Here is a 26,269-nt window from a genome sequence, read left to right on the forward strand (position 1 = left end):
CTGGCCCTCCATCGGGCATCGGTGGCCTCCTTGCTGCAGCGGTGCACTGCTGACTGTGTGACCCCTCAAAGGTCTATGGTGGGCCCCTGAAAAACTGCATAGGTGTCAAGCTTGAGAACCACTGCCACTATGAAGACCAAAGGCATAGGATGTCCACCGAAACTCATGGACTGCAGGTCATCCTTGAACAGGGCACAGAGACGTGTCACTACCCTCTCTACCTGCACAATCGCCTCTGACACTGGTGCTCTGACACCTGATGGCATGTCATGTGGGGCCTGTAGATGCACAGCAATCATAATGGCGAGCTCCCCTTGGGGGCTGCTGCTCACGATCGGGGGCTTCTACGTGAATCACACCTGCATGTTGATTTTGCCTCTGGCACATACAGATCGTTGGGAGCAGAGGATCACACAATGTAGGACGAGCCATACCTATTTGCACGCGATAAATAAAGGTGAACCCTGCATGTATTCAAAGGTTCTTAACAGGGCAGGGATTGGTGTTGACGGGTACATTAGCTGCTTTCATGGATCAACAATGTGGCGTGTCATGGCATTGCCCATCTTGGCCAACACTGAGTGCCACAGCATGACCACATCAAGATCCTACCAGGTGATATGATTGCCCCCACCATCCATATAACCTTAATGCTCTGACCCTTTCTGGCACCCTCCCCATACACAGAGTGACTAGAATGCCATTGCTCCTTCACAAACACGAATCAACGCAGAGGAGAGAAGGTACACAGTACTTCCCTTCATCCCTGCAGAGCTTCCCCTCCAGTAATTTGAGACCCCCTCCCTCCTCCCTTCCAGTATGCAGAGTGAGACCCTTGAATATCCTCCCTCCCTCCTCACTTCTGGTATGCAGATTGGGACCCCTGTAATCCCCCCTCCCTCCTCCCTTTAAGAATGCAGAGTGTGACCCCGGAAAAGGAACTTACCTTCTGCTGTGAAACCTTCTGCCTCTGAGGGCCCGCTGGCTTTTCAAATCATGAATGGGATGGCACGTGACGGCCGCCCGTTCAGCGAAAAATCCAGAGGTGGCCATGGAGAGGCAGCGGGCTGCATCATCTGCAGAAGTTTAACATATTGTAATTGGGGTGCCACCACCGAGGGCGGGGGGCGGGCCACACCGAGGTCCCCCCATGGGCGGTAATTTGCAGCAGGCCCTTCTCGATGTCATGGGTCAAGGCGGCATTGAGGGGTCGTAAATTTCAGCCCAGAGAGAAAGAGAGCACGGCGGGAGCAGAGCAGGGGAAAAATGGAAAAGTGACATCACAGAGACATCACAGTCGACTGAGAGAGCAGAGAAACAGAAAGCCATCGGGATGAGTATACTGATAAGCTTTTAATTTATCTTAATCTCAATCAATCAAATATAAAATAAGACTTGATCAATTCAGTATTACATAAGCTAAAAACTAAAAAGGATTTTATAATTTATAATACAGAGGGAAAGAGAGAGACCAGCAGGGAGTGTATTCGCTTAAATTCGGACAACTTAATACATAAGCTGTATGAAGCATTATTAGCGTTGATCAGTATTTGTAAGGTGTACTAATAGTGGTAAGGTTTATTAGAATTGGCAAGCTTTATTAGCATTGGTCAGATCTATTACCAGTAGGAAGGTCCACATATCTGTGTAATCAAGAAAAGTATAACTTTAGAACAAGCTGGTGAGTATTTTTTTGAGTAAGGTTTATTTTAACTAGTGAACTGTATTGATTTTTAGTAGAATTTATCAGTACTAGTAAGGTTTTATCAGCATAGTGGGGAAAGTCTTTGCTCGAGTCGCGCTGAACAGGCTCCAGAAGCTGGCTGAGCGCGTCTACCCTGAGGCACAGTGTGGCTTTCGTGCAGAGAGATCGACCGTTGACATGCTGTTCTCCCTTCGTCAGATACTGGAGAAATGCCGTGAAGAACAGATGCCCCTCTACATTGCTTTCATTGATTTTACCAAAGCCTTTGACCTCGTCAGCAGACGTGGTCTCTTCAGACTACTCGAAAAGATTGGATGTCCACCAAAGCTACTAAGTATCATCACCTCATTCCATGACAATATGAAAGGCACAATTCAACATGGTGGCTCCTCATCAGAGCCCTTTCCTATCCTGAGTGGCGTGAAACAGGGCTGTGTTCTCGCATCCACACTTTTTGGGATTTTCTTCTCCCTGCTGCTTTCACATGCGTTCAAGTCCTCTGAAGAAGGAATTTTCCTCCACACAAGATCAGGGGGCAGGTTGTTCAACCTTGCCCGTCTAAGAGCGAAGTCCAAAGTACGGAAAGTCCTCATCAGGGAACTCCTCTTTGCTGACGATGCTGCTTTAACATCTCACACTGAAGAGTGCCTGCAGAGTCTCATCGACAGGTTTGCGGCTGCCTGCAATGAATTTGGCCTAACCATCAGCCTCAAGAAAATGAACATCATGGGGCAGGACGTCAGAAATGCTCCATCCATCAATATTGGCGACGACGCTCTGGAAGTGGTTCAAGAGTTCACCTACCTAGGCTCAACTATCACCAGTAACCTGTCTCTAGATGCAGAAATCAACAAGCGCATGGGAAAGGCTTCCACTGCTATGTCCAGACTGGTCAAGAGAGTGTGGGAAAATGGCGCACTGACACGGAACACAAATGTCCGAGTGTATCAGGCCTGTGTCCTCAGTACCTTGCTCTATGGCAGCGAGGCCTGGACAACGTATGCCAGCCAAGAGCGACGTCTCAATTCATTCCATCTTCGCTGCCTCCGGAGAATACTTGGCATCAGGTGGCAGGACCGTATCTCCAACACAGAAGTCCTCGAGGCGGCCAACATCCCCAGCTTGTACACACTACTGAGTCAGCGGCGCTTGAGATGGCTTGGCCATGTGAGCCGCATGGAAGATGGCAGGATCCCCAAAGACACATTGTACAGCAAGCTCGCCACTGGTATCAGACCCACCGGCCGTCCATGTCTCCGCTTTAAAGACGTCTGCAAACGCGACATGTAATCCTGTGACATTGATCACAAGTCGTGGGAGTCCGTTGCCAGCGTTCGCCAGAGCTGGCGGGCAGCCATAAAGACAGGGCTAAAATGTGGCGAGTCGAAGAGACTTAGTAGTTGGCAGTTAAAAAGACAGAGGCGCAAGGGGAGAGCCAACTGTGCAACAGCCCCGACAAACAAATTTCTCTGCAGCACCTGTGGAAGAGCCCGTCACTCTAGAATTGGCCTTTATAGCCACTTCAGGCGCTGCTTCACAAACCACTGACCACCTCCAGGCGCGTATCCATTGTCTCTCGAGATAAGGAGGCCCAAAAGAAAAAGAAGGTTTTATTAATAATTCTAAGGTGTTGTAGTTTTGGTAAGGTTTGTTTTAGCAGTAACAAAGGGTCAATTAATAAATAAAGGAATGGCAGGGGTGCTTCCACCTCCTGTGCTATGTGGGAGCTTCAGGATACTTCCCGTATCCTGGAGAACCATTTGTGCAGGAAGTGTTGTCAATTGTGGCAACTTGAGCTCCAGTTTTGGAACTTGAGCAGCAGCTGGCGACACTGCAGTGCATTCATGAGAATGAGAGCTACGTGGATAGCACGTTTATAGATGTGGTCACCCCACAGCTTAAGAGTATGCAGGGAGATAGGGAATGAGTGACCACCAGGCAGTCAAAAAGAATCAGGCAGGTAGTGCAGGAGACCCCTGAGTGCATCTCACTCTCCAACAGGTATTCAGTACTGAATACTGAGGAAAGTGATGCTTCACCTGGGGAGTGCAGCCAGAGCCAAGTCCATGGCACCACGGGTGGCTCAGCTGCACAGGTGGGTACAGGGAAGACTGGAAGAGCCACAGTGATAGGTGATTCAATGTACAGGGGAAGAGTTAGGCGTTTCTGTGACCGCAGACGTGAATCCAGGATGGTGTGTTGCCTCCCTGGTGCCAGGGTCAAGCATGTCACTGAGCAGCTTCAGAATATCCTGAAGGGGGAGGGTGAACAGCCAGCAGTCATGGTCCACATCGGAACCAACGACATAGGTAGAAAGAGGGATGTGGTCCTGCAGTCAGAATTTAGGGAGCTAGGTAAGAGACTAACAAGCAGGACCTCAAAAGTAGTAATCTCCGGATTACTCCCAGTGCCACACGCAAGTGAGAATAGAAATGGAAGGATAAGACAGATGAATGTGTGGCTGGAAAGATGGTGCGGGAGGGAGGGCTTTAGATTTCTGGGACATTAGCACTGGCTCTGGGGGAGATGAGACCTGTACAGGCCGGACAGGTTGCACCTGAATAGAGCCAGGAGTGAGTTCCTTGCGGGACATTTGCTCGTGCTGTTCGGAAGGGTTTAAACTAGCTTGGCAGGGGGATGGGGACCTGAGGGTAGACTCAGTTGGGACAAAATCAGGAATGAAAATGGAAGGCAGAAAGTTAATGGATGAGTCTAGAAGACAGAGGAAACAAAGGTTAGAAAATTTTTTTAAAGAGTTTGGCGGTGCTGAAGGGTATCTATTTCAATGCCAGGAGTATAGAAAATGAAGCAGATGAGCTGAGGGCACAGATAGACACGTGGCAGTATGATATCATAGCTATTACGGAAATGTGGCTTAAGGAGGGACAGGAATGGCAGCTCAACGTTCCTGGTTACGGGGTTTTCAGACACGATAGGGAGGGGGATAAGAAAGGAGGGAGAGTGGCAGTTTTGGTCAAGGGAACTATTACAGCTGTGAGGAGGGATGATATGTTGGAAGATTCATCAAATGAAGCCATATGGATTGAGCTAAGGAACAAAAAAGGGGCAATCACACTGCTGGGAGTGTACTACAGACCCCCAAACAGTAGGGCATCAGATAGAAGAGCAGATATGTAGACAAATATCTGAGAAGTGTAAGAACAATAGGGCAGCAATAGTAGAGGATTTTAACTACCCCAATATTAATTGGGATAGTTTTAGTGTGAAAAGAAATTGAGGGAGCAGAATTCTTGAGGTGCATTCAGGAGAACCTTTTTGCCCAGCAAGTCCAACAAGGGAGGGCGCAGTTTTAGACTTAGTTTTAGGAATTGAAGATGGGCAGGTGGCAGGGGTGGCAGTGGGAGAGCATTTTGATGGTCGTGATCATAATTCAGTCAGCATTGACATAATTATGGAAAAGGACAGAGACAGAACAGGAGTTAGAGTTCTTAATTGGGGCAAGGCCAATTTTACTAAACTGAGGAGTGATTTAGCAAAAGTGGACTGGAAACAGCTACTTGAAGGTAAATCAGCGTCAGAACAGTGGGAGGTATTCAAAGGGGAGATTCAAGGGGTTCGGAGTAAACATGTTCCCACAAAGAAAAACGTTGAGACGGCCAAATCTACAGCTCCATGGATATCAAGAAGCTTACAGGGTAAGATAAGGCAGAAAAGGAAAGCTTATGTCTGACACCAAGAACTCAATACTACAGAAAACCGAGAGGAGTATAGAAAGTGGAGGGGTGAAATCAAAAAGGAAATTAGGAAAGCAAAGAGAGGGCATATTGGCAAGCAAAATCAAGGTGAACCTAAAGATGTTTGATAAATACATTAAGAGTAAGAGGATAACGTACTCAGCCGATAAAAGACCAAAAAGGCAACCTATGTATAGGGGCAGAAGATGTTGGTATGGTTTTTCATGAATACTTTGCGTCTGTCTTCACAAAAGAGGGGGACAATGCCGATATTGTAGTTATGGAAGAGGAGTGTGAAGTATTGGATGTGATAAACATAGGGAGACAGGAAGTATTAATGGGATTAGAATCCTTGAAAGTTGATAAATCACCAGGGGCGGATGAAATGTACCCCAGGCTGTTACAAGAAGCAAGAGAGGAAAAAGCAGAAGGTCTGACCATCATTTTCCAGTCCTCACTGGATACAGGTGTGGTGCCGGAGAATTGGAGAATTGTTAACATTGTACATCTGTTTAAAAAGGGAGCGAAGGATAGATTGAATAATTACAGGCCAGTCAGTCTAAGCTCAGTAGTGGGAAAATTATTGGAATCTATTCTGAGAGACATGATAAACTGTCACTTAGAAAGGCACAGGTTAATCAGGGACAGTCAGCATGGATTTGTTAAGGGAAGATTTTGTTTGACCAATTTGATCGAATTTTTTGAGGAAGTAACAAGGAAGATAGATGAGGGTAGTGCAGTTGATGTAGTCTATATGGATTTTAGCAAGGCTTTTGACAAGGTCCCACATGGCAGACTAGTTAAAAAAATGAAATCCCATGGGATCCAGGGAAATGCAGCAAGGTGGATACAAAATTGGCTCAGTGGCAGGAAACAAAGGGTAATTGTTTACGGCTGATTTAGTGACTAGAGGGCTTTTTCCAGTGGTGTTCCGCAGGGCTCAGTACTGGGTCCCCTGCTTTTTATGGTACATATTAACGATTTTTATGTAAATGTAGGGGACATGATCAAGAAATTTGCAAACGACACAAAGATTAGCCGTGTGGTAGATAGTGAAGAGTTTAGCTGTAGACTGCAGGAAGATATTGATGGTCTGGTCAGATGGACAGAAAAGTGGCAAATGGAACTCAACCTGCAGAAGTTTGAGGTGATGCATTTGGGGAGGTCAAACAAGGCAAAGGAATACAAGATTAATGGGAAAACACTGAGAAGTGTAGAGGAAGTGAGGGAACTTGGAGTGAAAGTCCACAGATCCCTGAATGTAGCAGGACAGGTCGATAATGTGGTTAAAACGGTATATGGAATCCTTTCCTTTATTAGTTGAGGTGTAGAATATAAGAGCAGGCTAGTTATGCTGGAACTGTATAACTCATTGGTTAGGCCACAACTTGAGCAGTTTTGGTCACCTCATTACAGAAAGGATGTAATTGCGCTGGAGAGGGTACAGAGGAGATTTACGAGGATGTTGCCAGGACTGGGAAAATGCAGCTATGAGGAAAGATTGGATAGGCTGGGGTTGTTCTCCTTGGAACAGAGAAGGCTGAGGGGAGATCTGATTTAAATGTACAAAATTTTGAGGGGCCTGGATAGAGTGGAGGTGGTGAGTCTATTCACCTTAGCAGAGCGATCAGTGACGATGGGGCATAGATTTAAAGCAATTGGTTGAAAAATTAGAGGGGAGATGAGGAAAAACTTTTCTCCCAGAGGGTGGTGGGAGTCTGGAACTCAATGCCTGAAAGGATAGCTGAGGCAGAGACCCTTAACCCATTCAAAAGGAGTCTGGATAAGTACCTCTAGTGCTGTAATCTGCAAGATTATGGACCAAATGCTGGAAGATGGGATTAGAATAAGTGGATCGATTTTCAGCCAGCACAGACACAATGGGCCAAGTGGCCTCTTTCTGTGCCTTAAACTTTCTATGATTCTATGATTTTAACCACAGTTGTTCTGATTCCAAAATTCCAATTTTTAAAAATTAATCTATTCACATAATTTTTGAGTGTATTTTTTCTTAATTCTTAATTCTTGCAACTGTAACCCACAATGTTCTCAGTTATCGTAATAATTTGCTTTTTTTTGCAGTCCTACTCAGTTCTCATATGACAAATGAAGGTGCTTGTCTCTTGTTGGTATGTCATTCTGCCACAGTCCATGAGTATTTGACCTGGCCTTCCTGCCTCTCCAAGGTATCTGCCATGACAATCTAATTTGTAGCAACGAAACGCCAAAATTCTTAGTTTCTCACAATGACGCATAGCCTAATTTCTCATATGACTCATTGCATTGTTCTTATCTCTCACAGTGACACATCTAGTTCCGAAGAAGGGTCACTAACCCGAAACGTTAACTCTGCTTCTCTTTCCACAGATGCTGCCAGACCTGCTGAGTGGTTCCAGCATATCTTGTTTTTATTACATCTAGACACTGCTTTATTCATGAGGATTTGATTCAATGCTCAAATTTCTCAGTAAGATTTACTGACCTGCTCACAACACATTTGTTACTGCCAAATGTATTTGTCACATGAGCTGGCATTCTACAATTCCTCAGTATGTTACCAGTCTTGTGAACTATCCATGGAACTATCTCACCCAGTAATATTTAAATGCGCCTGCTCGCATTTCTCGCATGAAATACATCCTTGTTTCAGACAGAAACAAAACAACATCTTCACATTACTCAACGTGACTCATATCACCATGATGTCGTTTTTTAAAACACCTTGACTGCGAACTGGTAAAACTGGGTTGATAGGTAAATTGGCCATTATAAATTGTCACTAGTATAGGTAGGTGGTAGGGAAATATAGGGATAGGTGGGGATGTTTGGTAGGAATATGGGATTAGTGTAGGATTAGTATAAATGGGTGGTTGATGTTCGGCACAGACTCGGTGGGCCGAAGGGCCTGTTTCAGTGCTGTATCTCTAATCTAATCTAATCTAATCTAAACTGTACAGTAATATGAGACGGAGGGCTTGTTCACTTGCGATGAGAAATTATAAATGCCTCATCATCAGATCTACCATACTCTTTAAAACAAAAATAATACGAATTATATCCAGCAACCTTTCGTTTCTTGTGCAGTTTGCATTAAAACAATGATACTTTAATCATAAAACCCAAGAAAAGGTATTAAAATGAAATAACACAATATTATTAACATTAGGGTTATTAACAATCCACATCAGGGTTTTAATTTGCTGAATGGCTAGTAAGCCAACAGTAATTGTGTAGCACTCTCCAAGCATAGGGAATAATTCTTAACATGAACGTTATTAACATTCCACCATTAGGGCTTTCATTTACTGAATAGCTCGGATACCAACATCAATTTTGCAGCACCCTCCAAATATGGGCAACTTAGTTTTGTTTTATTCGTCCATGGGATGTGGGTGTCACTGGCGAGGTTAGCATTTATTGCACATCCCTAATTGCCTTTGAGAAAGTGGTAATGAGCTGTCTTCTTGAACTGCTGCAGTCCATGTGGTGTGGGTACACCCACATATAGAGAAGTTAGCTGGGACTTGGAAGTTACCTGGAAAATAACTAATGCTAGAAAAGCACACATTTGGGTTGACATGTAATTTCCTTTAGCCTCTGCACTGGAGTATATCGAAAATATGAACACTTCCTTTCGTGTCAGCCATGGCTCAGTTGGTCATATTCTCACCACTGAGTGAGAAGGTTATGGGACCAAGTCCCACTCCAGGACTTAAGCACAGCAGTCTAGGTTGACATTCTAATTTATTATTGAGGAAGTGCACTATTGGATGTACTGACGTTAAATCAAGGTTCTATCTGCCTTCTCAGGTTGATGTAGAAGACCCCATGGCACTATTTCGAAGAGCAGCAAGGGAATTATCCCTGTGGTTCTGATCAATATTTATTGATCCGTTAGAGTCTGGTCATTATCACATCACTGTTTGTGGGAGCTTGCTGTATGCAAAATTGGCTGCAGCATTTCTTACATTACAACATTGACTACACTTCAAGAAGTACTTCATTGGCTGTAAAGCACTTTGGGACGTCTTGACATCGTGGAAGGCGCTATATAAATTCAAATCTTCCTTTCATTGCTGACTGACTTGCTGTGCCTGGCCAGCGTTTTACTTTAGGTTTTATTTCCCCTCTAACCTGACTGTAAATGCCAAGCCATTTGCACCCTAACCGAAACAATGTAAAATACCAACTGGGGGCCAAAATACTCAAGTCCAGTTGAGATTGTCTCTGCTGGGAGATTGTGGGCGAACTTGTTGTGATTGATGGCTAAATAGACCAATGCGCGGCCTCTCCGATGACAGCGCTGCGCTCCAATGAGGAGGGAGGCCGGTGCCCGGGGGGCGGGGCTTGTACCGCGTCCCTGGGAACGGACGTCAGATCTCCGCTCACCAAACAGTAGATTTAAATTATTATAAAAATGACAGGTGAGTTGACGTGTTTTGTTTGTTTTCAAATGGGCGAATGATATTTACCCATACCTTTTCTTTTTGGTCAGGAACTTTATTTTTTTCTCTCCGATCCCGGGCCGATTGTTTTCAGGCCCTGGGAGCTGTCCAAGGTTGAGAGAAAACACTAGAAGCTTGCCGGCACCGCCGTCTACTTTAACAGCTTACCGTGCTATTTGCCATTGATGAATTTTTAAATGAACGCCTGAAGGGTGCATTTGCCCCCTCCCCGCTTTGCGATGGTGTTTATTTTTCTTGCTGTGCCCCCAGCGCTCGGGCTTCGGGTCGCCTCACGACGAACTGCCACATGGCGCATGCGCACTGGCAGCGGGGCTACCACTGGTGTTTTCCAGCATTTGGGAATGGGTGAAGAGGAATCATCAGTTTGCTTGTTTATACCTTGCCCGCAAGCATGCATTTTAGCTGTGATTCGCGTTACTTGAGAAGGTCTATGTTCAGAATCAGCTGTCTTCATTGCCCAGGATTTCTTCTGACTCAGCTTTTCCACTTTGTCAAAAATGTTTACATTTCCTTGCAGTCATTAAACACTGGGTTATAATATGACCCAGCGAAGGATGGGCGAAAGCATGCTCTTGTAAAGGTTGGGTTAAAGCATAATCAGGTAAAGGATGGGTTACATCATGGTTTAGTAAAGGATGGGTTGTGTTATGGTTCAGTAGAGAATGAGTTATATTATCTCAGTACAGTCATCATATGCCTCTTTTTGTAAATACGTGTACAAAATTAGATGAACATGAGTGACAGTTTTAATTCTGCAAATGCAATTTTAGTCTTTTTTCAGTAACAGCTCTTACATAATTTATTTCCTGCCATTTTCTGCAACACAATCCGATGCTAATGATAAAGTAATATATACAGTGAAGCTTTCAATGTTTTCCTATATAATAAATAAGTCAGTAATCAGTGTTATCATATTAAGATCCCTGCTCCCTTTCAGAATACTTACGCTGTCTTCCTCATTAAAGTCATTTGTTGATTGGGTACAGCAACCACCTCTGTCTCATTCCAAAATGTATTTATTTGTACCTAAAACTGAATAATACATTTTTGGTTTTCCTTTGCGTTTTGTACAGTCCATGCAATTTACTTTTAGCCCTGTGTTATTTATTTTAATTTAAGTAGCTTGTGCTAATTTGACTAAACAGTTATTCTTGATTTTTTTTCCAGTTAAACAACTTTCAGATAATCACTGAGGCAAAATGGTGGACAGCTGGCAAGTATTTGTTGCCACAAAACATTTATTTTTGATTTTTTTTTCTATATTGTGTCGCCAATTCATGAGGAAGGAAGATGTAAGGCAAAGATTCCTTTGTACTGTCTCAGACTGTTAAAATGAAAGGAATTGGCAGACCCATCTCTCTTGCCTGATAACTACGCCCAAATTTATACAACCCTGATTATTGATGAATTGTTGGTGCACTGCACTAGCATGGCTCATTCATTTGACTCCGCAAGAAGGGAGATGACTAATGCTATACACCCCAGCAATCATGCTGGTGGTGCAAACACAGCAACAAATTACCTGCTGAAGAAGCAGCACAAGCAGATGAATGGACAGCCTCGAGCAACCCGATCTACCTCACCCATGGGCAGAGTGATTCTTATTACTGGTACTTCTCCAATTGAAGGTAAGTGCATAATATCTGCATAATAACATTACAGTTTAGTGAAAACATCTACTTCACAACTTATTTTAAATTGGATCAAGTTACAGAGATGATTAGCAGTTCGACTGCCTTTAAAGTTTTCAACAGTAGTGCAATGGATTAGAGCTGTCTTTTATCTCTAGCTTCTGGGTTGAATCCAGTTAAAAATGATCTGAAAATCTGTTCCCTTTACTGTTTAAAGGCCCTGTGTAAAGTGAGTTTTGGCAGCCCCAATTCAATTCTTATTGGGGGCAGGGACAAAACTCTGTGTAATTTGACATTAATTGGTAATCTTACTCAGCGGATGCACCATGCAGGAGATTTGTGTTGGAGAACACTGTTGTTTAACCGTTGCTGCCTGTGTTCATAAATGCACTTGGTACAGGCAATTGCCCGGTCACAATGAATAATGTCCTTGTGTGTTTAGAAATATAATTTGGCCAATCAAAACAAAAACATAAAAATGACTGCTTCTCTATTTTCAAGTTTAAAACTCAGACACAGAACCAACACTGTTGAAATAAATGCAATAAAACAACATTGCTCCATGAGTGAAGGCAATTTAGCTGCTGTTTCTGATAGTGACCACCAATCCAAAACTGAATTGGGACTTTATACTGCTACAGGATTTTAAGGCCCGCAGCATGACACAACATCCCACCTCCTGAAAGAACAAAAACTGAATTCAAGGCAGTAATCTCAGCTGGTGCTCGCAACATGTCAGCTGACAAACAGATGGGTCGAGGAGCAGTCAAGCTAACAAGTGTGAAAAGTGCACTTCCGTACCTATGTTCAGATAAAGAAAATAAGCTCCAATAACTCTTCTTTAGTATTGCTGAAAATAGAGACATTATGTTGAAGCTTTTCGCCTTGCACTGATCAGGACAATCCGCAAGAATACCAATGTAAGTGAAAACAACAAATTTATACTGTATGAGAAGAGAGTGCTGATTGGTTGACAGGTGAACTCTGATTGGTAGAGGCATTGCCATGGAGAATGCACCAGTTAATGGTGACTGACAGTTAACTGCCAAGCTTTGTTTGAAATTTAAACCAGACGGCTTGACTCTGCATTCCACATGGCAATGCCCCTAACAATCAGAGTTCACTTGCCAACCAATCAGCACTCTCTTCTCATACAGTATAAATTTGTTGTTTTCCCTTACATTGGTATTCTTGCGGATTGTCCTGATGAGTGCGAGACAAAAAGCTTTGACATAATATCTCTATTTCAGCAATACTCAAGTTCTGTACTATCAAGCTCTTCTTCAGTTAGATACTGTTCTGCATTTGAGCCTTCCGTGGATGCCTTCTTGGATTCAGTAACAGCAGTTGCTTCTGAAAGCAGTGTGTGCTTCCTACGTTAATGGATGTTAACCACACTGCCCTGTATCTCCTCTGAATCAGAACATTATGGGTTGAAGTTCCACTCCAGAGACTTGAGCATATCGGGCCAGATGTTGCTGTCAACATATTAGTGAGGCTAATACCGCTTTCCATTAGTTATGTGCAAATTATACAACAACTTCAGGTGAGGGGAAGATGTGTGGTTAAATGGGGAAATCCAAAATGTTGCTGCCCGAGTTGCGCTGTTAGCTTCATGTAAACGGCATCTTGCTTTCTGCCTCACCATTGAAATGCATTGAATGGTGTGAGGTTGTCTGTATTTGCATGGTAAATATGAACTAAACCCACCACTGAAAATTAAGTCTGGTTATTTCAAGTGTAAATCTCCCTTTAATGATGTGATAACCATTAATTACTGCAGTCAACCTCTCTGGCACTGAAAATTAACTATTACAAGTGTGAAGTCTCATTCCTTCAGGTTGTGAATCGTCGGAGATTTAAAAAATGTCAAATTTACAATTTAAAATTTATTTTTCCTTTCTGAATCATTTTTCTCTCTATTAATCCAGTCTTCTCTTTATTTCTCATTCTATACCTGATTTGGCACTGGATTCACCCACTCTAATTTACACTTCCTTCCTTGCACTGTTTATTTCTCAGTCTTTGAATCTGATTGGTTAAGGAGATATAGCTACTTACATTGTTCACTCAGGTCCCAGATGCCCTGTTTCCCTCACTGTGCTGTTATCAACTTGCCAAAAAAATTTAAAACTTAAACATGCACAGGCAAGTCTAACCAATGGCAAATGCTGTTAGATGCCCTGCTGCAGCAAAATCTGGCTGATAATCTAGGCTGACACTTCAGTGCAGTACTGAGGGAGTGCTGCACTGTCATAAATGTTGTCTTTTGGATGAGATGTTATCCCAGGCCCCATCTGCTCGATCAGGTGGATGTAAAAGATCCTGTGGCACTATTCAGCAGGGAAGCTCTCCCTGATGTGCTGGCCTATATTTATCCCTCAACCAACATCACTAAAGCAGATTATATAGTCATTATCTCATTGTTGTTGTGCTACTTTGCTTTGTGCAAATTAGCAGCCATATTTTCTGCATTACAACACCGACTACATGGAGTCATTGGCCGGAATTTTACACTGCCCCAGTGGGTAGGATGGTGGCATGGGGGCTGCGTAAAATTGAGCGGCAGGCTCAGGGAGGCCTAACCGCCCCGATTCCGCCTCCGACCAAGTTTACGGAGGTATGGGTGGGGGCGTGCTGGGGGATGAGAAGCAGCCCGCCCAAGGCCAATCAAGACCCTTAACAGCCAATTAAGGGCCCTCGCCTGGCTCCATGGGTATTTTACCCGTGGCAAGCGAGTGTTCCAGGGACGTGAAAGGCCGTCCAGCAAAAGCTGCCGGCCTTTCCGCACCCCGGGGGGGCTGGCAATCGGGCACAGGGTGGGCCCGATTGAGGGCCGCCCCCGCCTCCCAACCCAACCCTGGGATCCAAGATGCACTCCCTCCCCCCAAACGACCACCCTGGCCTCACCGATTCCCCTGGTGAGGTAACGCAAACTTACCTTCTGTCCCGGTTCCATTGCGTCCTCCTCAGTCGACTAGGCTGCAGTCTCAGCAGTGGCCACCGCGCCCGGTGGCGCTGCTGAGACTAAGAGCTACCAGCCTGCTGATTGGCCAGCAACTCACTGAGGCGGGACCTCCTCCCTCAAGTGGGTGGAAGTCCCGCCTCGGGCCAATTAAAGCCTGGGGATCCGTAAAATACGGGACGGATCCCCAGGCTGGGTGGGAGCGGGATCTGCACCGACATTTACGTCGGAGTCCGGCTCCCGTCTGCCCAGCATAAAATTCCGGCCATTGAGCCATTTACGGTTCAGGAGGAGGCCATTCGGCCCATCAAGTCCATGTCGGCTCTCCATGGAGTTATGCAGTCAGTCCCACTCCCCGGCTCGATCCCTGTAGCCCTACAAATCTATTTCTCTCAGGTGGCCATCTAACTTCCTCTTGAATTCATTGATTATCTCTGCTTCCACCATCCTTGTGGGCAGCGAGTTCCAGGTAATTACCACCTGCTGTGTAAAAAAGTGCTTCCTCAAATTCCTCCTGAATTTCTTGCCAAAACCATCAATCTGTATCCTCTAGTCCTTGTACCATTTGTTAATGGGAACAGTTTTTCCTTGTTTAATCTATGTAAGCCTGTCCCATAATCTTATACACTTCTACTAAATCTTCCCTCAATCTCCTTTGCTCTAAGGAGAACAAATGCAGTTTTTCCAACCTAACCTTGTAACTAAAATCATCCATCCCTGAACCATTCTGGTAACTCTCCTCTGCACCCTCTCAAGGACCCTCACATGTTCCTGAAGTGTGTTGACCAGAACTGAACGCAGTACTCCAGTTGGGGCCTAACCAGTGCTTTATAAAGATTCAGCATAACTTTCCTGCTTTTGCACTCAATGCTTCTATTTATGAAGCACAAGATCCCATATGCTTTTCTAACCATTATCTCGATATGACCTGCCACCTTCAAAGATGCATGCACATGCATCCCCAGGTTCCTCTCTTCCTGCACACTCGTTAGAACTGTGCCATTAAGTACAAATTGCCTCTCCCTAGTCCTTCTGCCAAAATGTATTGCCTCACACTTGTCAGTATTAAATTCCATCTGCCACCTGTTTGCCCATCCTGCTAGCCTATCCAGGTCCTGTTGCAGGTGGTTCATATCATCCTCACTGTTTGCCGCACCTCCAAGTTTGTTGTCATCAGCAAATTTTGAGATTCTACTCTGTATTCCAAGATCCAAGTCATTTATATATAGCAAAAAAAAGCAGAGGCCCCAGCACTGACCCTTGGGGAACACCACTGTCTACCATCCTCTAGTCTGAAAAGCAGGCATTTAGTATGACTCGCTGTTTTCTGTCCTTAAGACAGTTTTTTTTATACAATTGGACAGTGACCCTCCTGTTCCATGAGCCTCAATTTTCTTAATCAGCCTTTTATGTGGTACCTTATAAAATGCTTTCTTAAAATTCATATATACAACATCCATCGCATTCCCTTCATCAACCTTCCCTGTTACTTCATCAAAAAATTCAATTAGATTAGTCAGCATGGCCTTTTACAAATCCATGCTGGCTATCCTGAATTAACTTGAACCTCTCTAAGTGTCCATTGATATTTTCCCTGATTATTGTTTTAAAACCTTAGCCACCACTGATGTTAAACTGACTAGCCTATAGTTGCTAGGACTGTCCTTACACCCTTTCTTGAATAAGGATGTCACATTTGCCACTCTCCAATCCTCTGATACCTCCCCCGTATCCAGGGAAGATTGGAAGATTGAACCTTTCACTATCTCCATCCCACTTCCTTTAGCAACCTAGGATGCAAGTGTTGGACACTTCAATCATACTTCAGAGATTGGCTGTAAAGTACTTTGGGATGTCCTGAGGTTGTAAAAGTCACTATATAAATGCAAGTTCTTTCATGTATCTACTTGTATGATACCGAGACTGCAGGGGGTCTAACAATGAACATCCCTTATGACCTGGACTAGATATCTGCGCCTTTTGCACAGGTGTTTCTTCAATTTTCCCAAAGGCATACCAAATTAGGTGAGGCAGAGCCTCATTTACTGAATCAGTAAACTGCTTTATTCAACAGTAAATTGAAACATATAGCATAATAGGTGTAACAGAATGTAACAGAAGTGCTGAGTTCAATTAGTACAACTTGTATTCATATAATCATACAAACTAAAATAACGTACAACAGTATTCCCACTCCAATCTTACTTAACTACAACAGAACAATCTCTCTGCATCCTGACCTACAACTAGGATAGATCTTCTCTCCCTTCAATCTTCTATCTTTTCAACTTTCCTACAGCCTGTTTCTCTCTGACTAACTTTCTGGTGTCTGTGTTCTGATTTTTAACGCCTCACTCACAGTCCAGCAGAAAACAAAATATTTCCCAACACTATGGTGTCTTTCCAAATAATCAGACAAGCTAATGAATCACCTGTTGTTCAAATTCTGGGAAAAACAATGTCTAATTCACATATTAATTGTCTTTCACCTGACTTCAGGTTCACAACCCTGCATGGGTCTGTCTGAGAAACTAACCTTTTGAAGTAAGCTTTAACTCATATCTAGAACCTTTCCATGGGGAATTGATCAAAGAATCCTGACATTTAACTTAAAAGTGCAGTACAACAGATATGATGCTGTGTTATATGCGATTCTATATTAATAGTGTTTTAGAATAGACCAAAAATATAACATTTTAATTTCTGGCCATGCAGATAGCTAAATTTTTACACCTCTGGAACAAAACAGACTCTGATACAGGAGTTTTACAATTGTTATAAAGTCAAAAAAACATGGATTTCTTTAGCACCATACAATATCTTTCAAAAACATCGCAACTCATTTCACATACAATGAATTGCATTGAACTGCAATGATTGTAGTTATGTAGGGAAATAGCACAGAGTTTTTGCAGGCAGCAAGATCCTCCAAACAGCAATGAGACAAATGAATAATTTTTGGTGATGCTTGTTGAGGAATGAGGGTTGGCTCGATTACTGACAGCTGCCTGCAATCTGAATAATATCATACAGGGGAGCAGATTGCAAACATATAATTCCAAATGTTGCCTCCCTACACACACACATACACAAACACCCAACTGCACAGATTACTAGGCAGTCTGAGGGCATGCCTTCCCTCAAAAGTTTAGAAATTTGACATTGAAAATGTTGCATTCTGGTTTGTTTTAATTTTTTTAACTCCCCCCTCCCCCACCCCCCACTTTTCATTCTGTTCTTCTTTCCCTCTCATTTTAAGGTCTTTTTCTCCCCCCTCAACTTATATAGGTACTCTTCCATATTCCCACATGATAAGTTGACTCACTTCTCCATCTCCTTTCACAATTCAAGATGGAACACTTGTTTCCCATTCCTTCTGTTCATACTGTCACTTGTCTTTCCCAAATTTTACATTGTCACTCTACTTCCTCTCCTTCCTCAGTTAATGCTGGCACTCTTCTCCCTTTCCCCATTCAGTTGTCAGTCTTCTTCCACCCAAGTTCACATTGACAATTTCTCCTCTGTCTCTCCCTCAGTTCATGCTGACATTTTCCATCCCAACTCCCATTTAATCCATGCTGGCATCTTTCACCCCACATTCCCCTTCAATTTAGACTGACATACTCCCTCCTTAGTCCATGCTGGTACTGTTCACTCCATATTTCCTCTCCATCCTCAGTTCCTGCTGGCATGTCTCCTACTCTTGCAAGGAATGAAATGATGATGTGCATAGAAATTCTTATGATAGTTTTGTGAGATTACAAATATTCTTATCCATAGCATGGTTTCATTCTTTTGTGCAGTGGATTGTAGGATCAGTGCAGATTGGGGAGTATCCCAAGAAATTAAAACTGTACTGCTTACACCTGGCTACATCCCAGGTGTCATGGGACATTTAGCAGTCACCTGAACAGACAGACCGAGCCTGAACAAATAGACCAAAAGCATTCCCTCAGTTCTGCACTGCAGTATCAACCTAAGGTTTATACTCAAACCCTGGAATGTGGCTGGAACCTACAATCTTCTGATTCAGAGGGGAGATTGCAACCAATTGAGTCAAGCTAACACTCTGGCAATGAAATTAATATTGACATTTTCAGCATCTCTAATGCTGATTAGTAGGACGTTACATCTTTATTCAGGATTTGAATGCTATAACTATCAATGTACTAGTATTTTCAGCAGAAATGCAGAGTGGCTTTTGCTGCTTTTAAGTTATCGCAAGAATTATGTGAGAGCTAGGTGATTAATTTACTGCATTTTGTGAACTAATTTTTCTCATTCTCTGTAGGGAGGTATCTGTTAAAGACTGGCTCAGGTATAAAATTAAAACTCGACCTGACAACAGCCAAACCGACCCGACCGAAAATAAGAAACTTATTAGATTAAATGTAGATTATGATGAAAACAATAGGAAACAAAACAGTACAGGCCAGCCTGACCCGACCCAAACCCAAATGCTAGACGCAGCATACAGACCCGACCCGAGCCCAACACACGTAGTCAGATTTAGTCGGGTTCGGGTCAGGTAGCCAGGCTTTAGTACCTATTATGAAATTCAGACAGAGATCAAATTCGTGCAATGAAATATATTTAGCTCTGCCAATATTTCCACAGCTGGCACTGAAGAATGCAATTCAGCTGAGGCAATCCACACCATCACAGTGGAGAAAAGCTTTGATGGGAAGCTGGGATTCAGTGTTCGTGGGGGCTCTGAACATGGTCTTGGAATATTTGTTAGCAGAGTAGAAGAAGGAAGTGCAGCTGGTAAGTTATGCCTTTACTATATTTGAAATAAAATTCTGAATGTATTTGCCGTTAATTTCATTGCATTTTTGGTTTGGAGCTGAAGAACTCAAGTTAGCTGGACATGCACGTTATATTATCTTGTCCTTTAAAAATGTTAGCAGGTGCCATTACTTTATCCATATTCCCTTGTTGCTTGTTATCAGGCTTGTGTCTGAAGGAGTGAGCCTGGTAACAGAAGGAAATAATATATGGCAACTAATGAGCAGTGAAACTTTCATAGATTATCAATGAGTTTACTTTTGCTTTGTTTTTCTGCCTAGAGCAAAGTGGCCTCTGCTTAGGTGATAAAATTATGGAGGTTAATGGAATCAGTTTAGAGAATATCACTATGGGAAGTGCTGTCACTGTGCTCACTGGAAACCATCGCTTACGTTTGATAGTAAGACGCTTGGGAAAAGTGCCAGGGATCAAGTTTTCTAGAGAACTGACCACATGGTAAGTGAACAGTTTGTATGAGCAACAGGAAGCTGCACATTTTTTGTGTTTTTCTGTGCTTGGATACAAATGACTTATATTTTGGAGGATTTGAAACAGAATTTTAAATGTTGATGAAGGAAAAGGCAGATATAACTTGAATTCATGCAGTCATTTGGATTGGAAGAGATCCTGGGGTAACATTTGTCTTGTTAATACTGTAAAAGTCATCAAGAGTACAAACAGGAAATTAAACTGTGCACTCACAATGTTTTTATTGTGTTAAAGTTATGAGTGGAAGTAATTTTGCTTCCCAAATGTGAATTGATGAAACTCTGACCTGGTCAACATCACATTTGATCAAGTAGCACCTTTCTGTGAGTTAATTCAACATCCCACCAAAATGCAGAGGAATGCAATCTTTTTGTTCCATTTCATTCTCAATAGTTTTGCTATCCAAATCAGGAGAATTCAGTCAGTCTTGCAGATTATAGAAATCTGCAACACAAATTAAGTTAAACTAAAGTAAATCTGATTCTATTGTCAGTGTCAAAAAGGGCTACAAGCAATTTTATGAAAAAGTTCTATACATTATCACTAGCGTCACACTCACACACCGGAAGTGTGATGATACAACAATCATGGACTAACTCTAAAGAGTTACATAGAAACATAGAAAATAGGAGCAGGAGTAGGCCATTCAGCCCTTCGAGCCTGCTCCACCATTCATTATGATCATGGCTGATCATCCAACTCAGTAACCTGTTCCGGCTTTCGCCCCATACCCTTTGATCCCTTTAGACCCAAGAGCTGTATCTAACTCCTTTTTGAAAACATACAATGTTTTGGCCTCAACTGCTTTCTGTGGTAGCGAATTCCACAGGCTCACCACTCTCTGGGTGAAGAAATTTCTCCTCATCTCAGTCCTGAAAGGTTTACCTCGTATCCTTAGACTATGACCCCTGGTTCTGGACTCCCTCACCATCGGGGACATTCTTCCTGCATCTACCCTGTCATGTCCTGTTAGAATTTTATACGTTTCTATGAGATCCCCCCTCACTCTTCTGAACTCCAGCGAATATAATCCTAACCGACTCAATCTCTCCGCATATGTCAGCCCAACCACCCAGGAATCAGTCTGGTAAACCTTTTCTGCACTCCCTCTATAGCAAGAACATCCTTCCTCAGATAAGGAGACCAACACAGCACACAATATTCCAGGTGTGGCCTCACCAAAGCCCTGTATAATTGCAGCAAGCCATCCCTGCTCCTGTACTCGAATCCTCTCGCTATGAAGGCCAACATACCATTTGCCTTATTTACCGCCTGTTGCACCTGCATGCTTACCTTCAGCGACTGGTGTACGAGAACACCCAGGTCTCGCTGCATATTCCCCTCTCTCAGTTTATAGCCGTTCAGATAATAATCTGCCTTCCTGTTTTTGCTACCAAAGTGGATAACCTCACATTTATCCATATTATACTGCATCTGCCATGCATTTGCGCACTCCCTCAACTTGTCCAAATCACCCTGAAGCCTCTCTGCATCCTCCTCACAACTCACCCTCCCACCAAGTTTTGTGTCATCTGCAAATTTGGAGATATTACATTTAGTTCCCTCATCTAAATCATTAATCTATATTGTGAATAGCTGGGGTCCTCGCACCAATCCCTGTGGTACCCCACTAGTCACTGCCTGCAATTCGGAAAAAGACTTATTTATCCCTACTCTTTGTTTCCTGTCTGCCAACCAATTTTCTATCCATCGCAGTACACTACCCCCAATCCCATGTGCTTTCATTTTACATACTAATCTCTTATGTGGGACATTTTCGAAAGCCTTCTGAAAGTCCAAATAAACCACATCTACTGGCTCCCCCTCATCAACTCTACTAGGTGCATCCTCGAAGAAATTCTAGTAGATTTGTCAAGCAAATTTGTAAATCCATGCTGACTCTGCCCGATTCTACCACTGTTCTCCAAGTGCTCTGCTATAAAATCTTTGATAATGGACTCTAGAATTTTCCCCACTACCGATGTCAGGCTGGCTGGTCTATAATTCCCTGCTTTCTCTCTACCTCTCTTTTTAAATAGTGGGGTCACATTAGCTACCCTCCAATCTGTAGGAACTGTTCCAGAGTCTATAGAATCTTGGAAGATGACCACCAATGCATCCACTATTTCTGTGACCACTTCCTTAAGTACTCTGGGACGCATACCATCAGGCCCTGGGGATTTATTGGCCTTTAATCCCATCAATTTCCCCAACACCATTTCTCTACTAATACTGATTTCCTTCAGTTCCTCTCTCTCTCTAAGCCCTGTGTTCCCCAACATTTCTGGTATGATATTTGTGTCCTCCTTTGTGAAGACAGAAATAAGTTTGCATTTAGTTGGTCAGCCATTTCTTTGTTCCCCATAATAAATTCCCCTGTTTCTGACTGTAAGGGACCTACATTTGTCTTCACCAATCTTTTTCTCTTCACATACCTACAGAAACTTTTACAGTCAGTTTTTATGTTCCCCACAAGCTTGCTCTCGTACTCTATTTTCCCCTTCTTAATCAATCCCTTGGTCCTCCTTTGCTGAATTCTAAACTGCTCCCAATCCTCAGGTCTGTTGTTTTTCCTGGCAAATCTATATGCCTCTTCCTTGGATCTAATGCTATCTCTAATTTCCTTTGTAAGCCATGGTTTGGCTACCTTTCCCGTTTTACTTTTGTGCCAGACAAGGATAAACCTCATACCTTTGTAGTTTCCTTTACTAAGATTCAGGACCCTCGTCTCAGAATCAGCTACGTCACTCTCCATCTTGATGAAGAATTCTGTCATATTATGGTCGCTCATCCCCAAGGGGTCTCGCACTACTAGATTGTCACTTATTCCTCTCTCATTACACAATACCCAGTCTAGGCTGGCCTGTTCTCTGGTTGGTTCCTCATCGTATTGGTCCTGAAAACCATCCCGTATACATTCCAAGAATTCCTCCTCTACGGTATTGTGACTAATTTGATTTGCCCAATCTATATGCAGATTAAGATCACCCATAATTACAGATGTTCCTTTATCGCATGCGTCTCTAATTTCCTGTTTAATGCATTCCCAACATCACCACTGCAGTTTGGAGGTCTATATACAACCCCACTAACGTTTTTTCCCTTTAGTGTTTCTCAGTTCTAACCATACAAATTCCACATTGTTATGAAAAACTGACTTTGTCTTTTAAAAAATGAACCTTTATTTTAAAAAGTGAACAGTGGTCCAAAATGGCTGCTGAAGAGGAAAGAGATTGACCTTTTGTGTATTCAAAATATCTGACAAAGACAAAGGACAAAGCTTCAAAATAAAAGGTGTCAACTGAACCCATCCTACACCTATCCTAAAACATTCCAGAATTGAATGTCTTCCTCTGAAACAGAGAAGGTTTGGAGTTGCCACGTCCCAGGCAATTGTGTGATCAACATGGGGAAGAGACCAGAATGTCTCCTAACAGGAGGTGAGAGATAACAGCTGTGCCTTAAAAAAAGACAGCCAGAGAGAGAGAGATGGAGAAAAGAAGCAACATCCTAACAGCTTGTGTTCTGGCCAAGCCAGAAAAAGCACATGCCCTGCTGCAGAATCTGGCATCTACATTATACAGCAGTGAGAGCTAGAAGTAACCCACCATCTTCAACAGAACCTTCAATCAAGAGAGAAATCTACACTCATCTCAGCCCTGAGTTCATCGAGAACTTGATTTCCAAGAGAATTCAACAAGTTTATCATAACATTCCCCCCCCGCACTAAAAGCCACCTTCCTTTTTCCTTTCTTTATCTGTTTCTTGTGTGTGTGTGTGTGTGTGTGTGTGTGTGTGTGTGTGTGCGCGTGTGCGCGCGCGCGCGAGTGAATGCAAATGAATGCGTGAGTGGATGAGGTTGCGACAATTTCGGCATAAGATGTATTGATCAATAAACAATTGACTTTCTGTTTTTAAAACCGACAAGAAAACCTGTCTCTATGTTTATTTGAAAAATAAAACACCAAGGGGCCCACAAATATACTTGCTGTGGTCAGGTGGGGGGTTGAACAGTGGGAGCCGCCCACGTCGTACCACATGTTCGTAACACTAGGCAAACACATAATTCATAAATTATAAAATTTTCCCAGTGTCTTTCAGTTTAACGCCAGTACTTACATGTGCATGGGGTTGGGGAGTGAAAAGGGAAGGCTGGTCAGCCAGTTGATATTTGAAGAAGTGTTTTCTAGCATCCTTGATTAAGAGGCAATTAAAAAAGTTCCTCTGAACCTCTCTCACATCAAGGAAAATAGTCATATTGGTCAGGATTTCCATTCTAGGGTTGGGAGCCTGACTTTAGTACCAGTTCCGGCGTGTTCCTGCCACGCCTACCACAATATTTGGAGTGTCAGCCAATTAATGGCCAGGAAGTGGGCTCAGCATCTAATTAAGCACAGCAAGCGAGTTTCTGAGCATGGTGGGCCAATGGGAGGCCCTCCAGCACTGACACATTGACAGCCCCACCAGCCGAGGTGGGAGCTACTGATTCATAATGGAGAGAGAGAGGGCGCCTCAACATGGAGGTGCCCTCTGAAGAAAAGGTCAGATTTTTCAAATTTATAACAGCCACAGCTGCTTGGCTGAGATCGTGGAGGGCCATCAGTTGCAGCTGTGGCCTGGCGGCCGTGATGGATGCGGGTAGGAGGGGCCCTCATGGTATTAATTGTGGCCCCTCCCCTTTCCCGCCGTGAGGCCACCTTGCTGCACTGGCTATGTTTCGGCCCCATGTGCAAAGCCCGCATGCCACCTGGAAATCCGAGTTGGCGTGAAAAAGGGGCAGACCCTTTAATTTCCCTCAATTGGCTTACCTGCTGGCCTCCGATCCCAACTCCACAGCCAACTGAAAATCTCACCCGTAGTGTTTTACTTTATTAATTTTTTTTGGAAGTTACAAATGGTGATGAAGCACATCACTGCCATCTCCAAAGGTGTCTTTCCTGTATGTGCAACCAGGCTACCATCTCTTGAAGAAATCATAGTGTACCTTTAGCACTGAATGTGTACTGTACATTTACATATTGTACTCTCTTGTTCTTTCTCCAAAATGATTTGTGCTGAAAATGGATGTACAAGACGCACATGTTTAGCTATTGTGTGATTATATATTCTAATATTATAAACTACGCAGCTGTCCCATTTTAACTGATCGTACAATGGTGCTAAGAGCAGTAAGTTTACTAATAGGGTATGATACAGGTTGTAGATCGAGCCCCATGATTTTAAACGAGAAGAAGCATGTGATAAAATTGTTATTTAAGGAAAACTGTACCTATAGGGGCAAGTACTTACAGTATAGGTTTTTTAAAAATTATTTGTTCGTGGGATGTGGGCATCACCAGGCCAGCATTTATTGCCCATCCCTAATTGCCCTTGAGAAGGTGATGGTGTGCTAACTGAGTGGCTTGCTAGACCATTTCAGAGGGCATTTACGAGTCAACCACATTGCTGTGGGTCTGGAATCACATGTAGGTCAGACCAGGTAAGGACAGCAGATTTCCCTCCCTAAAGGACATGAGTGAACCAGATGGTTCTAGAACAATTGGCAACCGTTTCATGGCCATCATCGGACTAGCTTTTTAATTCCAGATTTTTTTTTTATTAATTGAATTTAAATTCACCTTCTGTTGTGGTGGGATTCAAACCCATGTTCCCATAGCAATACCATGGGTCTCTAGTCTAGTGACAATACCACTACGCCACCACCTCCCCCCTTTATCATCCTTTAAGTCTTACGGAGATACATTTATGAATTATTTTCTATCTGAGAAGGTAATCCTTTTTATGGAAAGTCAATTATACCCACCTTTTGTGAGAACAGGTGTTATCACTGACATCACTAACGGGTCTCATCAGTGAACCTGCGTACCAGGCAGAATGAAAAGCATCAAAAGAAAATATATGAATGTGGGAATTCACTGTTCTGAGTTGAGCTAATTGACTTCTGCTGGGGTGGTAACTGGGGCACTACAATCAGCCTCAGCAACCACCACAGTCGCCACTCCTTTTTGCTGTGCAGGAAGTCCATGTGGGTAGCTATTAGTGAAAACTGGATTGGATTGGCTGTGATAACTCAACAGTTGAATAGCTGCTAGCACTCATTGTCCATGTATAATGGTCAGTTTTAGACAGGTACTAGAGAGAAGCATGCCCCACCAAGCAGTCAAGGTCTTCGGCAATGAATAGAAGGGAAGAAAATTGACAGGAATTCATTAGGAAGAATGTAAGCATGTTGGTATGTATTTTATTGTCCAAAGAGAACAAGCAAGGTTGGAACTGTACATCTTTTCACACTTTACTCCAATTTATTCTTCCCCCAGTTTTATTCCTTTTCTTTCCTTCCTCTCCTGAAGGTGGAGTGTCATGTTTGAGGAAAGTTCCATTGGTCGCCCTCTAATACTTTGTTGAAGTGGCTATTCTTCATATATGATTATGTGCTGAGTGTTGGCAGACTATTCAACTGTGGAAAGCATCACAGTCAGATATTACTGGCAGAAATTACAGTTAAAAGTCATGGTTAAGTGCAGCTCATC

General features: G+C 43.2%; 1 protein-coding gene across 2 annotated transcripts in view; it reads left to right on the plus strand.

Moving 5' to 3' along the window:
- The first annotated feature begins 9,745 nt into the window (after window positions 1-9,745).
- pdzd7a (PDZ domain containing 7a) overlaps window positions 9,746-26,269 on the plus strand; it is a 123,388-nt gene continuing 106,864 nt past the window's right edge. For both annotated transcript variants that reach the window (XM_068053035.1, XM_068053036.1), the window contains exons 1-4: window positions 9,746-9,824; window positions 11,034-11,494; window positions 19,080-19,229; window positions 19,532-19,706. In XM_068053035.1, the coding sequence (XP_067909136.1) occupies window positions 11,296-11,494; window positions 19,080-19,229; window positions 19,532-19,706 (524 nt within the window). In that variant the 5' untranslated portion in view covers window positions 9,746-9,824; window positions 11,034-11,295. The remainder of the gene's footprint in view (window positions 9,825-11,033; window positions 11,495-19,079; window positions 19,230-19,531; window positions 19,707-26,269) is intronic.

The sequence above is a fragment of the Heterodontus francisci genome, chromosome 20 (assembly GCF_036365525.1).
Source record: "Heterodontus francisci isolate sHetFra1 chromosome 20, sHetFra1.hap1, whole genome shotgun sequence".
Lineage (NCBI taxonomy): Eukaryota > Metazoa > Chordata > Chondrichthyes > Heterodontiformes > Heterodontidae > Heterodontus > Heterodontus francisci.